The following is a 15,164-nucleotide window of genomic DNA, read 5'->3' as shown; positions in this document are numbered from 1 at the left end:
AATGGACTTCGTACAAGGATTTCCGAAGACCCAAAGGGGATCCGACGCCATTTGGGTGATCGTTGACCGACTGACCAAAACGGCTCACTTCCTCCCGATCCGAATGACGTTCAGTTTAGAGAAGCTGACCGAACTATACGTCCGCGAGATAGTCCGACTCCACGGTGTTCCCGTCTCCATTATTTCCGACCGAGACCCTCGATTCACGTCCAAATTCTGGAAAAGTCTACACGAAACCCTCGGAACGCGACTAAACTTCAGCACCGCCTATCACCCCCAAACCGATGGCCAATCCGAACGAACGATCAAAACCCTAGAAGATCTTCTCCGCGCTTGTATTCTCGACTTTGGAGGAAATTGGGAATCCCGCCTTCCACTAATCGAATTCGCGTACAACAATAGCTTTCACTCGTCAATTGGAATGGCACCCTACGAAGCCCTTTATGGCCGCAAGTGTAGGTCCCCGCTCCATTGGGACGAAATTGGCGAAAGAAAATTCCTTGGTCCCGACCTAGTCCAACAAACCGTCGACATCATCAAGAACATCCGAGAGAAAATGCGAATCGCCCAAGACCGGCAGCAAAGCTATGCCAACACTCGACGAAGAGACTTAGAATTTGAAGTTGGAGACTCCGTATTCCTGAAAGTGGCGCCTTTCAAAGGAGTTATGCGATTTGGGAAAAGGGGAAAATTAGCACCGCGCTTTATTGGCCCGTTCGAAATTCTCGACAAAGTTGGTACTCGAGCCTACCGACTAGCCTTACCACCCAACTTATCCAACTTTCACAATGTGTTCCACGTTTCCATGCTTCGAAAGTACATTCACAGCCCGGACCATGTGTTAAAAACCGAACCAATCGAACTAAACCCTAATCTATCTTACGAAGAGAAACCTTCCCAAATACTTGATTTCAAAACCAAAACCCTTCGAAACCGAAACCTAAAATTAGTTAAGATCCTTTGGCAAAACCATACACCCGAAGAAGCCACGTGGGAACGAGAAGAAGAAATGCGCGAACGTTACCCCGAGTTGTTCAGGTAACAATTTTGGGGACAAAATTTCTTTAAGGGGGGGAGATTGTAACACCCCGCCTTCCCAAAACCCGAAAACCCTAAAAACCCGAGAATAATATTCCTAACTCGAGAATCCTTAGGTGATATTATTACGTGATAATATTTATGTGACTTATGTGAATTAGACTACTATATGCTATACTTGATTAATTAAATACACTAGCATATACATAGGACTTTACTTGATAATCTACATGCATACATACGTAGATATATTTTACATGCATTGCTTGATTTTATAATATTATATTATATATATATAAGTGCCGTGTGAGTGTGTGTTAGTCAAAGAAAGAGGCTAAATAATTATTTAATAATATTGCACCTATTTCAATCCCACACTCCTCTTCTTCTTCCATCTTCTTCCACCTCACCATATTACTTGTCCTCCTCTCTTCATTCCACCGAGACATCACCACCACCTCCATTCTTCACCTTCTTCCACATCATCCCTTGATTCTCAAAGAAAATGAAAAATAATTTTGAAAGTCCTCTATTTAATCATGGACTTGTAGCAGCCTAGAACACCATTCTCCAAAGAAAATATTCATCTCACTTGAAGATCCACACCATCTCCTTCACCATCGAAATAATTTGGCTAGAGCTTGGCACCAACCTTTGAAGCATTTTCCTTCGGTTTTCCCTCACCTTTTCTTTCGGCTTCTTAAGGTAAGAAATTCCGATTTCTTGCTGCAATTAAATGGCATCAATAGTATTAAAATGATTTTCAAAATTACTTAAAAGATTGGGGAAGATTTCGAAGAAATTAGTACTTTTGTGGAAAAATGGAAAATATGTGTTTAATGTTGATTTCTTGTTCTTGCATGCATCACTTTTGTTTGTATAAAAGTTTTATTGGCCAAAATCATAAAAAAAAAAAAAAAAATTCGGATTTCACAAAGGTTTTGCAAGAAAAATAAATTTTTGGGGTTGCATGTGTAAACCTATAGATTTTCGGGTCAAATTTGTAATTTTTTAAAAGTCAGTCTTAAATTCGTTTTCAAAACTGTTTTCCAGCATTTATTGAACAAAAATTTTGGATTCAAAGATGTTTTTCATGAAAAAGTGGATTTTGAACTTTTAATGTGGTTGCATGTGCAAATCTTGAAACTTTTGGGTCAAAACTGTAATTTCTGAAAAATCTGTCATTTTAAACTTTTGGAATCTGTTTTCCAGCAAGTATTACATGGGGAAAATGTTTTCTTGACAAAGATTTCAAAGTAGTTTAGATTATAATAGAGTTTTGGATTTTTAAAAGAAAAAGAGAATTTTCTAGTTTTTAATTTCAAGAAAATTCGAAACTTTGTGAAAATTCAAAATAATTTCAAAATCTGAAATTTGGGTCAGTTAGGAGTTCTAGGATTTAATTTGGGAATTTTTGGAATTGGTTTGCTATTATTTCGAAATTAGATCATTTTGCATGTCATGTATTATGTGTTGTGCTTTAATTTCCATGTTTGTGAATTAATAATCATGAATGACGAAACTTGAGATTTTGCACCTTGAATTACTGCATGGCTGTGGATTAATTGCTGTGGGAATATATTGGAATGGATTATTACCTAGAAGTGGTAATTAATTCATTAAATGAAAGGTGAAAAATGGGTGCTTGCTTTACAAGCATGGTTTAATGTTAAATGGTGATGTTTTAATGTGTGAGTGTGTGTGCTGAATATGTGTGAGTGTGTGCGTGCTGATTGTGCATGTGGTGTGTGCCATGTGTGGTTGTGTGTTATATGTGTGAATTTGGGGATTTTTGCCCAAATTATAAATATGTGGTGAAATCGTGATATTTGTGTAATTTTGTGGCACTTGATTGATATTTGTGATGTTATGTGTGGGTCATAAACATGATTTCGAAAAGTTGCATTAAAAGGTTTTTAAATTGAAAGATTAATGGAATACCGGGTAATAAACAACTCGGATATAGAGGGCCGGTATCCAACTAGGATGATGTGTATAGTGGATTGATCCCCACTTAGTGAAAACGGGCTCGTAACAGGTTTATTACTCAGGTACAGAAATTAATCTTTCACGGATCCGATAAAACGAAAAATGTGTTTTTCATGATTTTCAAAAAAAAAAGGGCATTTTAGTCATTTTGCATAAGTACGTGATTTTGTGTGAATGATGTGTTTTCGTGAGTTATATGATTTGACCGATTGCCTCGTGTTATTGTACGGAACGTGGGTAAGGACGGGAATATAATATTATATATTATGTATAACGTATTTCCAAAGTTCGATATTACTCGGATTTCTTACTGAGCTTTATAGCTCATATAGATGTCTTTTAATTGCAGGTAATAGTGTTAGTAATCCTCAACCGGAATGGATCGAGTAGTGGATTGAGGTCTTGCCCGGGATTTTGGAAGACGTACGAGGACCTATGAACGATGCTAAAGTCTTTTGGTTATTCTCTTTTGGTGATGTAATATCAAAACGTAACATTTTCCCTTTCGTACCTTTTGAACTCATTATCGTTATAATCGTACTTAACCCCTACCATAATATAATAAGTTTCGTAATTTGCTATTTTCATGCCTCCGTTAGTGATTTCCGAATTATTCACCAAAATAACCTTTCCAAACTCTGATTTCTTTTCGAACCAAAAATCGATAGTTGATAGTGTAGCACTCGAACGAAAAAACCTCCTCTCGAAACTCGTTTCCGAAACCTTTAAAGTAACCTAAGGAAAGTTTTCGAAAATGCAAAGTTTTTTTTTTATAGATACCCATAAGAAGATATTTTTGATAATTGCATTTTCGCCCCATTCCAAAGTTTTTAAAAAATTACAAAGTGATCCTTTTGCTTCCGCTAGTTCAATGAACATTCCGATAAACCGGTTCGATTTATCGCCCGTCTAGAAGGGGGGTGCTACAAATGTTACAACAAATAATTCAAAATACGAGCACCAATTAAAAAAAAAAATCAGGGTCTATTTGGATGGAGGAATTTCAAATCGATAATAACAATTTCCTTTAACTTGTTTGGATTGAGGGATTTGAAGATGAATTTCAAATCTCTCAATCCAAACAAGTATAAGCGATTTGTTATTATCGATTTCAAATCCCTCCATCCAAACGGACCCTCATAGTTTTTACAATCCCATATTCAAAATTCTTGCCGATAAATGAATCCTCAAAGCAAGATGGTAGACTCTGAAACGGAACTAAGATTTATGTCCATAAATATAATAAACTACAAGCGCGACATCTGCGAGTTTAACGGGTACAAAGACATAGGAATTGGCGGGCGCGGCGTTTTCTCTTTCTTTTTCGATTTCTCGGAAGCACTTCGCGCACTTCCGTCAATTACTCGTGACGATGAAGAAGTAAAACAACTAAAAAAACTTGAGCTGAAGAAAGCCATCTATCTATATAGGAAGTGGGAGAAGTGATGATGACTAGGAAATTAATATGTAGTATATTATATATTAGGGGCTTTAAGATATGCATCCCTAGTGGGAAAAGTTATTAGATGATACACCCAAGTCTATAAAAACATTTGACAAACATCCTTTTGTGAAATAGTGACCATAGTACCCTTACGGAGAACATAACGGCGTTTATTTTTAATTTTGGAAAAAAAAACTAAATCCCACCAATCCCGCCACTAGTTTTCTGTGAGATTATATTTTCCAAAATCCCAATTAACCGTAACAAAACCAACCCACTATCCCCCCAAATCGCCCCATCTTCTACAGATTAGGTTTTTTTTTCCCCTTTCCTGCTACACTGCAAATCTTGGACGGGCAACATCAGGGCTTCCAACAAAGTAGGCGCAAGTATAATCTACCAATGTCTACGTCAAGAAACCGATCAAGTGAGTTTTAATGTTTGTTGATTTTGTTGTAATTTTGTTATTTCTGGGTTTTTAACATATTGAACGAACAGGGGAGATGCGGACGAAGCGGAAACAAGACATAACTGCCCTAGACCCTGGTACGATTCAAATCATGAATATTCTGTTTCTGTCGTGTTTTATAATTCTGTGGGTTTCTATGTATTCAACCAAAGTCGACTGATTTAAACTTTGCTGGGAAATATTTTTTTCGGACAAGAGGTTCCATACGGTTCTTGGGTAAATCGAAATATGTATTCTAACATGATTCATGACTCTTGGGTGTCGTCGTATAGGCATGTAGGTACAGATTTGTGTGGTATCACGGTGGTTGGTGTATAAAAGTCTGAGTTTGTCTATGGTTATCTGCGTATGTCTATGGTTATCTGCAGAATTATGATTCATTACTATGAAAATAAAAGTTGTAGGCCTGTGAATGAAGTTTTGAGAAAAAGTGCTTCCCTTCCGTTCGACGTTTTTTCTATGTGACAGTATCATTGTTCGTAATGTAGTTGCTAATAATGCGTATTTTGACTTCTATTGCTATTTGAAACTGTGTTTCTATGGCTTTCTACAAGGGCATACAGTGTTTTGTGTCATAGTTTCTATGGTATTCTATAAGTTGCATATGGAGTATAATGGTCTACCACCTGACTTCAATTGATATGTTGGTACAGCTATGTTGGAGACATATCAAACTATTGCAATTATGTGATATACAATTCCATGTTTAATTGATAACACTGCCAAAAATTTTGTATGTTTGACTCGTTGCATAGTACATTTAAGTGTGTGGTATACTATGTGCACCTAAGATATTCTATGGTTTTCTGGCAATTGCAAAAGTTTCCACCCCTTAACACACATATATTGCTACTATAATTACATTACATAAGATTTTGTATCTTCTGTGATTCCTGTGGACTTGATAAATATTAAATCATGGTTTCTTATATTCGCAGGAGAAGCCATGAATGTTGCGCGCAAAACGAGGAACAAAGGCAATTACATATCACAATTTAGGTCAAATTTGACGTCTACTGTGGCTTTCTTCGAAGGAGTGCACTTAAACAATGCCCACCTAGAATGTCTGAAGAGAACCCCATTTTTCAACCTCGTATTACCGTTCGCAAAGCACAAAGTCACAGCCACCTCCGTCACTGGGACCCAAAATGGGTGCGTTGAGTTTTTTTTGACATACAACCCAGGCGAAAACGCTTTCGAAATTGGTGGAAAGAAACTCAGACTTACCCCAACAGACTGTCAATTAATATTAGGTATTGTTTCCAGCACAAGAAAGATAAACACAAGCAGATCTCGTAGGCCAAACAATGGAGTCATTACACGTTTCGGAAATACACACAAGGTCAAAGTCAGCGCAATAAAAGATCGATTGATCGAGTGCATCGCAAGCAACACAGCAGAGGACATCGAAGACGTTGTAAAACTCATTGTTCTACACCTCATGAGCAGTCTCTTCTTTTCCGCTTCCACAAAGGATTACTTAAAGTGGTGGATGTTCAATTATTGCAGCGACATCAACGAAATGCGGGAGTACAATTGGGCACAAGCCATCATTGACCACCTAATTACATCAATCCGTACAGTAGAAGCCGAAAAGGTCGTTGGCTGTGTGCCACTAGTCATGGTAAGAATCAGTACTACTACTAATACAAAATTTGTAATGCACTACAATTATTAACACTTTGTTTAACTCATTTATCAAACTGTTAATGTAAACACAATGTCTGTGTACATCTACAGTATTTCATGATCGAGCGTACATCACTCCTTACCGCAGTAGATCCTAGCGCCTTCCCCCGTTTCAGAAAATGGAATGCACCAGATCTAGTGGTAGCTTTGAAGCGAAAAGGGGTCCAAAATCTAAAACCCGAAGACGTGAATGATATGGGTCTGATAGCTAGTGATCGAGAAACCTCACTATTGAATGGATATATTGAGCTATCAGATGCAAGCGATCCAGAAGACGACATATGGAGACCAATTGCCGAACATGCAGCTGTAAACATCGATTGGTTGGATGAAGATGACGTTCCAATCGCCGAGCTGCGTAAACGACAAAATGAACGTCTTGAGATGCAGAAGAGAATTGCCAATTTGGAGACAGATTTGTTGGAGAAAGAGGTTTTAGAGGGAGTTTACAAGTCGGAATTAGAACGACTTCAAAACGAGATCGAGTCCCTCTGGGCAGTGAAGCATGCAGAGGAAGTCCGATCGTTGAAGCAGAAGGAACGCATCGATGACTACCCCTCGTTCGAACTTCTAACACAAACACAAAATCAATGTTCAGATTTAAACATCGAAAACGAACGACTGACTGCTGAGAATAAGTTTCTGAAACAACAACTGCATGAAACTCAGACAAGCCTTGAACACATGTTGTTGAAAAACGATGTGGTGCATTCAGACACATACCCACTGCCTGACGACCCCATAACCGATCCAACGTTTACTCAGCTGACACCAAAAGATTACACAATCCTGGAGCTCGATGCAAGAGTCCAAATTCTGACCGCTGAAAATAAGAAACTTGAATCTGCACAAATGACTTCACCGGCTGCTTTGAATACGAATGACTCCATCAGACAGCTGGGATCAACAGATGAAACAAAAAACACAACAGTTGATGTAAGTAATGAAGTTATAAATATTGGACATGACACAGTTGTTGGTTCCGTTGTCGGCAGGAGAACACGTTCACGAAAGACAGATGTTACACCAGTTAGTATAAAAAAGGCGAGACGTGATTACCAGTACAGAAAGGAATCTGCATATACGGAATTGAGCAAAGAAGACCAAAAGCGTGTAGATGAATTGGCAATAGAACAACTGAAGTCTGAGTAAGTAACTTATCCAAAAAATTACTCCTTTTTTTGTGTACTGTGTATCATTACTATGTTTAATATACTATTGTGCAAAATTCAACAATACGATATAGATTACTGTCTTACCTAAGTATGCCTCTAGAAATTCTACATCTTACTATGAATATTATTTAAGACAACTATACAACATTATGCAATTTGAGTGATTAATCCCACTGCAGTAAGGTATTTTGGAGCACCCCAGACGGCAAAATACGAATCCTAATTTCGGATGTATTCAAGGTGCTAAAGAAGCAGTCGCTTTCGTGCAATGTAAGCATCAACATATTTATGCACCAATTGTTTCAAATATGCTTATATTGATTTTTTATATATTTTAACGTCTGTTTTCTGTAGGTTATTGATGGATACTGTCGAATATTGCGGCAACTGCAAACTGACGGTTGTTATACCACCGCGACAATTGAAAATGTAACCGGATTAGATGGAACTAGCTTTGTGTTCCCAAGTATGCTACTGGTAAGAATTGGTATAACAATAGAAAACTTCCCGTTTATGTTGTTTAATAGTCTTTGATGCACAGTAAATGTTATGTACATTCAGTCAGATGTGAGGAAGGGTAATGCTGAAAATGTGTTAACGAAAGAAATTGTTGCTCAGCACCGTTATCTCATATTCCCGCTTCACTCAGAGACAAACCCTAGTGCAAGGTACAACCACTAGACTCTCCTTGTCCTAGACATGAAAACAACTGAATGGAAGTACTACAATTCATCAACTCCACGAACAGCTGCAACATCCGACGTCTACATCAATGACGCCAACGACATGGTATAATCTTATCCCTGACCCTATCAACTTAAACATGTTCACTTAACAATTAAATGTATTTACATTCTATTTTTACCATACAGAAAACATATGTCGAAAAAACTGCTCTAGTCATGGGATTATCACGCATTCTAATTGGCCAACCATTAAAAGTTGAACTCAGTCCCCAACAGAAAGCTGGTTCCACCGATTGTGGTGTGATCGTTCTATACATAATTAGAGAGTATTTTCTTCAAATGCCATTAGAGGTCAAGGAAGCAGAAGAGGGTGTTGCAGAAATGAGAAAGGACATTGTAGTGCATCTTCTTAATTACAAAATCAATTAGCCATAAATAGTCTCGTTTTATATGTCTACTGTACGAAACAATCCTTATGTAGTATTTATGTTTTTCCGCTCTTGTTTTAACTGTGTTGAAATATTCAAAACAATCTGATGTTCATTGACACAGTATCTTATCTATATATGCCTTTTGAAAACTATCTTTGTTAATATTGTATAGTAGTGTAAAGGAATACCATAAAAATGTCAGAACATTGTAGTACAAACCATACTACATTCTTCTATGGTCAACTATGGAATACTAGGGAAAATTGGATGATCGCGTTAATGACAGCCCACCAAAACAAACTGTATTGTATTCTTCTAATAAGCTGTCATTGTACAGTGCATTGATGATAATAACTAAACAGTGCAATTAGATTATCTGTAAAAACAGAAACATATTTCATATTTTCACAAGCAACATATCATTTACAAAAAAATAATGCATGAAAAACTTGAGGCAGATTCAATCATGCAATTTGTTGAAAGTGAAACATCGCATAAATCCATCAATAAAGGTTAAAATACGAACAATGATACACATCTCACAACACATAACACCATGAAATTAATTGAGATACATTATTTGAGTTTTGTTCATTCATTGATGCAAAATATTTGTAAGGTTGACTATCAAATCCAACTTAAGTGTACAAATTGTAATGATGTCAAATATCAGACCTCATATATAATTGTAAAATCCCACGGTTTTCATTAGGATGTTATACATCACTACACCAAATTAAGATAAGCACAATACGTGATAAAATGCACCAACACTGGCTGCACCGCATTTTTCTATGTTATGGTATTGCTGCTATGCTGCCAAAATTGTGATCCAGAAAAAGCAGAATACATTGCAATATTCTATGTAAAAATCGTAAACCTATATGACATTTCTGGAAATCATGTTCTGTATGCACAAATGTACTGTACATCAACTAAAATAAGGAATTGCTCAAACATGAAACCATATAATTAACTTTAAACATAAAATACTCTAAAAACAAATATATAACTCAGAACAGTAAGAAAACATAAATCCATGAAATAAAAAACAAACATTCATCAGAAAAAAAAAAAAAAAAAAAAAAAAAAAAAAAAAAAAACACTACTTAAAACACCACAAGACTTCACCCAGCATAAATCCATGAAAGAAACATAAAAAAAAAAAAAAAAAACAAGTCTATAAATCAATGCAAACTTGAAACATCCAGAACAAAACTCAAAACAAAACTACTGAATAGCCCTCGTGCACGTCTTTTTGTTGTGGGATCCAACCTGGTTGCATCGACTACACCTCATCCTCCTCGCTACGCTCTCACCCCTAGATGCAATTCTTTTCGTCTTTGGTCTACCACGTTTCGGCTGGAACTCAGGTGGACCAATCACAGCCAACGGCGGATCCGCAATAGGCCTAGCAAATGGAAAAATAGCTTTAGCATAACTTTGTCTGTACGACCAAACATGAAAGTAGTCCTCCACATAATTGTATCCTTCCGTGTTAGCTTTGTTTAAAACGCAAGCAGCATGAGCACATGGGAAGCCAGAAATTTGCCACATTCGGCATGAGCAGGATCTTTTCAATAAATCAACCACGGCAACAGGTTCACTCAAAACCTCGTACACCGATTCAGATGCTTTCCTAGGCAACCATGTCCTACCTTCCTGCACCAATGCACCATAACGTTCTTCTGCAAGAGGACACAACTCAGTGTGCCAAGGCACCGCCGTATCATACCTCAAGCACATCTGCAGCATCAACAAGCTCCTAATGGCATCTATCATCTCCGTAATTGGTAACCCACGATATTTGCTAATCTGCGAATTCCAAGACTCTGCTAAATTTGAAGTCATCTCACCAAATCTCTGACCAATAAAGTGTGAACAAGCCCAGTTTTCATATGGCAGATCAACCAAGAAATTATTCACCCTCGGACCTCCATTTTTCCGAAAGTTCTCCATGCTAATATCAAACTCAGCACGTGTAGCAGCATAAGCACCTTTTCAAAACAAACACGAATAAATATATAATAAACATTTACACTATATTGTTATGACCAACACAACACCATTAAACAACTCCAACTAGTTAGATATGTACATAATACTCAACTTACATTTATTAAACTGAGCCACCATAGACTTCCGGAACAACGAAGAACTCCCTCTGAACTTGTCTTTTAGGTTTCGTTGGAGATGAACCAAACAGTAAGAGTGTGCAGAGTCGGGAAATACATTCCTCACACCTTCCAAAATACCATGGTTTCGGTCAGAGATAAACGTCAACGACCGATGATTACCAATTGCAATCTTCAACTTCCTCAAAAAATATTCCCAATTGGCATCAGTTTCCTCACTAACCACTGCAAATGCAACGGGAAATGAACCTGTAGAAATAGCACAGTTATGGAAAAAATTGCAAATTATAATAGAACACTGCAGAAGGCTACAGTAGATTTGCATAGTATACTGCAGTTTTCCTAGTAACATAAGGAATAAATATCATATAACTCTGTAAAATAAACTATAAATCACAGTACTTAATACCAAAACATTTAACAAACAATTGTGCAACAAAGTACCTTCATTCCCATCCTTTGAAATTGCACTCAAAAGCATCCCACGATGCTTACCTTTCAAGAAGGTACCGTCTACACACAATAATGGACGGCAAGCCTTGAAACCAGCCAGTGAACCAGCAAAAGCAAAGAAACACCTGCGAAACTTCATTGTCTGAATATCAGCGTCTAAATCAAACACGCTACCTGGATTGCTCCTCCCGGCTTCCCCGAAATACGAACTCAGAAACGCATACGAACCAGAATGATCCCCAAATAAATGCCTTCTACCAGCTTCTACCGCCCTCCACGCCACATAGTAACTAATATCAACACCATAACGAGTTTTTGTCTGTCGAACAATGTCTTTAGGAACAGTATCCGGTTTGTCCCTAATATCAGCCATTATCAGCTCGGCAATTATGTCGCACGTAAGTCTTCGTTTGCTTGCCGTCCCAAAAGTACAGCCACATGTGTGATCCTTGATAAACTTCCTAATGTAGAAGAATCCATTAGCTTTCTCATACGATGCATGTATTCGCCACTTGCAATCCTTCAACTCTCTATACTTGCATTCAGCCGTAACCCTAGCCCGATCATTCTTAATGTAATGAAATTCAAAGCCAACCTCCACCGCATACTTGCATAGCGACATTCTGAACTCCTTCGCACCACCTTGGAAGCATTGACCAACATCCTTGATTAACGTTGCCCAAAAACAACTAAGTAATGGAGTAGGACCACCGTTCGGAATCCGTGGATCAGCACTACTCACAATTGGCATACCATAATCAAGTGCTGGCACATTTTCATGAATAAACAAATTCCCCCCAGAGTGCACAGCAACCCCCTCTCGCTTGTTCACAATTATCTCAATCTGCCCAAGCTTAAGCTCATCGATCAAAGAGAACATGTGTGACACGTCGTCATCATCAGTAAGCATGCCCTCGCCATCGTCCAAAACCTTATACGACAAAACCATATTGTGCATGTACAACTCATTCCATTTAGCCCTCACATAACCAACAAGCATGTTGAAATTGATATCACCAGACACATTCTTGATGCCAAAACAATCACCAAACCTCATTACGATCTTAACATTTGTCGACATACTGGGATTACTGTGAAAAAAAAAATCAAACATTAAATGAAACTGCAATGAAATAGGTTACTACAATATTTTACTAAATACTTTTTTCGACTCTAAAATTTAATTTTCAATCTATAATTGGATGTCGCAAGGACAAAGAACAATAAACAAAAAAAATAAATTAAACGGCCATCCAACCAACAAGACGCGGACAAACAATAATATCAATGACGAAGAAAATACCTTCTTGAAAAAGGAGAACAACGAACACTCTCGATTGTCTGCGCTCAAGATTAGCAGATTCAACTGTGTATTGCTGTGAATGAAATCTTCGCAGATTACAACTGTGTATTGATATGTATGATATCTTTTTCACATCGTGCAGTATATTTAATGAGATTACATACAGATACAATTACTATCACGATAGAACGTGATTGAAACATAATTCCTATCTTCAAGGGACGTGATTTATTAAATGGGCATAACGTTTAATAACGCTACATAAACGTCCGGTTAATATAAGGGTATTACCGGGATATTTAAAAAATAAATCCCTTATATCTTATATTTTTAGAATCTAGGGATTTAGTTACAAGGAAAATATTGGGCTCGTAACCCACGTCTAATAAGGTTTCGTATGAGGGACTTGCAGCATATTAACCCTATATATTATTGGTTGTTGTTTTGGTGAAATGAAATCAAGAACTCTAAAATCTTGTATGTTATAACAAAAGGAATGAGCAATTGAATGAGAGGTGAATTAGTTTGTGAAAGTGTATAACTATTTATAGGGAAGTCTTCATAATTTGGTGGGGTTTAATTTAATTGATGAGCAAGGAATGGGTTGTAATTGGTTGCTTGACATTATTTTCTAGCTTCCTTTGTCAATGTCACTTATTAGTTGCCACGTGGTATATGTGGTGAGTGTGGCTGCTTAAATGTTTCGTGTTTTGGTTGAATTGTTCTATTTATTATTTCATTTTATTTTTCTTCTATAATTGTTAGATAGGTCACATGTTGACCTCATGCAGCTTTCTTAAAGTTATTTTAAAAAGATGATAAGTTCTTATGTAAGAGCTGATAAATTGTTATGTCTTATTTTTAAAATCGAGTTTTAAAATGTTTGAATAATGATTTTATAAGCTATTTTTTCTCATTATAAGATTTTAAATTTAAAAAAATGGGCTATAGGTACTTTTTAAGGTTTTTATAAAAAAAATTACAAAACACTTTGAAGAACTTATAAGCTATTAAACATCTTATAAACTATTTTAACAAATTATAAGCTTATCCAAACACCCCCTTACTCCCTTAAAATTGCCAAGAAACATGATATTCGGGAAATTGACTGATTTTAATTTTTGTTTTCTTTCTATGTGTAATTTTTTTTTAATTGTGGAGCAAGTAAACATAATAAATGATGAATAATAAAGTGAAGTTTATAGAGTTACATTTATATTAAATCATGATTCTTGTTTACATCGGATCATTGAGATACTACATCCGATAATATATATTAAATAATTTTTAACCATTGATGAGGTCGAAAAGCTCACATATATATGCTTATGGATGTGTATGTGATTGTGTGTCGATCAACGATCAATAATTACGACTCACGTGGTGCATTTCAGGGGATGTAACATCAAATAAACTTTTATATCGCCATAATTTGGTGACACGTGTACTAATTAAATAGTATCTATATCACTTTCATAAATATTAAAAATCTCAATATTCCTCATCCAAGGGGGTCAATTGGTTTTTTTATTATTCAAAGGTGGTGAATATTAATTCCTCATCGGATTATTTGCCTTAAAATAAATTAATAATAATTATTAAAAAAAAAAAAAAACAATAGTGAAAATCCTAAGTACTAACTAGTAACTACCAAAGACAATAACAATTTCAAGACTCAAGGCCTCCTCATAACTAGAATATATGTCAACCAAGAACTATTTTATATTACACATACATATATTTCTATTACTACTAATGTTGCAACAAATAATCATCGAATGCAACACTAAAAGAAAATAAAATTACAACCCAATGAAATGAATCCTCAAAGCAAGATCATCATAATGAAATGGAACTGCGATTTATTTCCACATACGTCAAGAATTACACTACAAGCGCGAGATTTGCGAGTTTAACGGGAACAAAGACATTGGAATTGGCGGGCGTGGTGTTTTCTCTTTCTTCTTCGATTTTTCAGAAGCGTTTTGCGCGCTTACATCAGATACTTGTGAAGACGAAACAAAACAACTAAAAAAACTCGAGCTTAGAGTAAAAGGCCATATTGTATCTATAGATCTTTGTCTAAAGTGATATGATTATGATAATTTGTGGAGTATATATATGTGTGTTTGATGAAATCAAGAATGTGCTTATAGGATGATGAATGAATTAATGGTTTGTTGAAGTGGCTATTTTATAGTGAATTCATGAAATAAGGATTTTGGGTTATTTATTGATAAATAAGCCAAAAAAATTAAAAAAAAAAACCCTCGATTCTGATTGGTCGTGTGACCTCCATGCTTGCTGCCTATGTCGCTTGTTTAGATTTATTATAAGAAATGCGACTTTAGG

At 36.4% G+C, this 15,164-nt stretch overlaps 1 protein-coding gene and 1 long non-coding RNA gene across 2 annotated transcripts; one reads left to right on the top strand and one right to left on the bottom strand.

The window, feature by feature from the left end:
* Positions 1-1,451: 1,451 nt before the first annotated feature.
* Positions 1,452-3,608, top strand: LOC148772429 (uncharacterized). The gene is made up of 2 exons (XR_016029380.1): positions 1,452-1,743; positions 3,377-3,608. It is a non-coding gene; the product is annotated as an uncharacterized LOC148772429 (long non-coding RNA).
* A 6,383-nt stretch (positions 3,609-9,991) lies between these two features.
* Positions 9,992-13,231, bottom strand: LOC105958443 (protein FAR1-RELATED SEQUENCE 4-like). The gene is made up of 4 exons (XM_088812447.1): positions 12,813-13,231; positions 11,501-12,600; positions 11,036-11,305; positions 9,992-10,918 (listed from the first exon to the last, which is right to left on the bottom strand). The coding sequence occupies exons 2-4, from the start codon at positions 12,588-12,590 to the stop codon at positions 10,152-10,154; spliced, it is 2,127 nt and encodes a 708-aa protein (XP_088668573.1). The 5' UTR covers positions 12,591-12,600; positions 12,813-13,231; the 3' UTR covers positions 9,992-10,151.
* Positions 13,232-15,164: the final 1,933 nt, after the last annotated feature.

The sequence above is a fragment of the Erythranthe guttata genome, chromosome 2 (assembly GCF_056151865.1).
Source record: "Erythranthe guttata isolate IM_541 chromosome 2, IM_541, whole genome shotgun sequence".
Taxonomy (NCBI): domain Eukaryota; kingdom Viridiplantae; phylum Streptophyta; class Magnoliopsida; order Lamiales; family Phrymaceae; genus Erythranthe; species Erythranthe guttata.
Note: the sequence above shows the minus strand (reverse complement) of the source record. Positions and strands in the feature narration are given on the sequence as shown.

Coding starts and splice junctions, on each gene's coding strand:
- LOC105958443 (XM_088812447.1), bottom strand. CDS start 12,590: ATGTCGACAAATGTTAAGATCGTAATGAGGTTTGGTGATTGTTTTGGC. Junction 11,306..11,500: donor TTCAAAGGATGGGAATGAAG/GTACTTTGTTGC, acceptor CTATTTCTACAG/GTTCATTTCCCGTTGCATTT. Junction 10,919..11,035: donor GGTGGCTCAGTTTAATAAAT/GTAAGTTGAGTA, acceptor TGTTTTGAAAAG/GTGCTTATGCTGCTACACGT.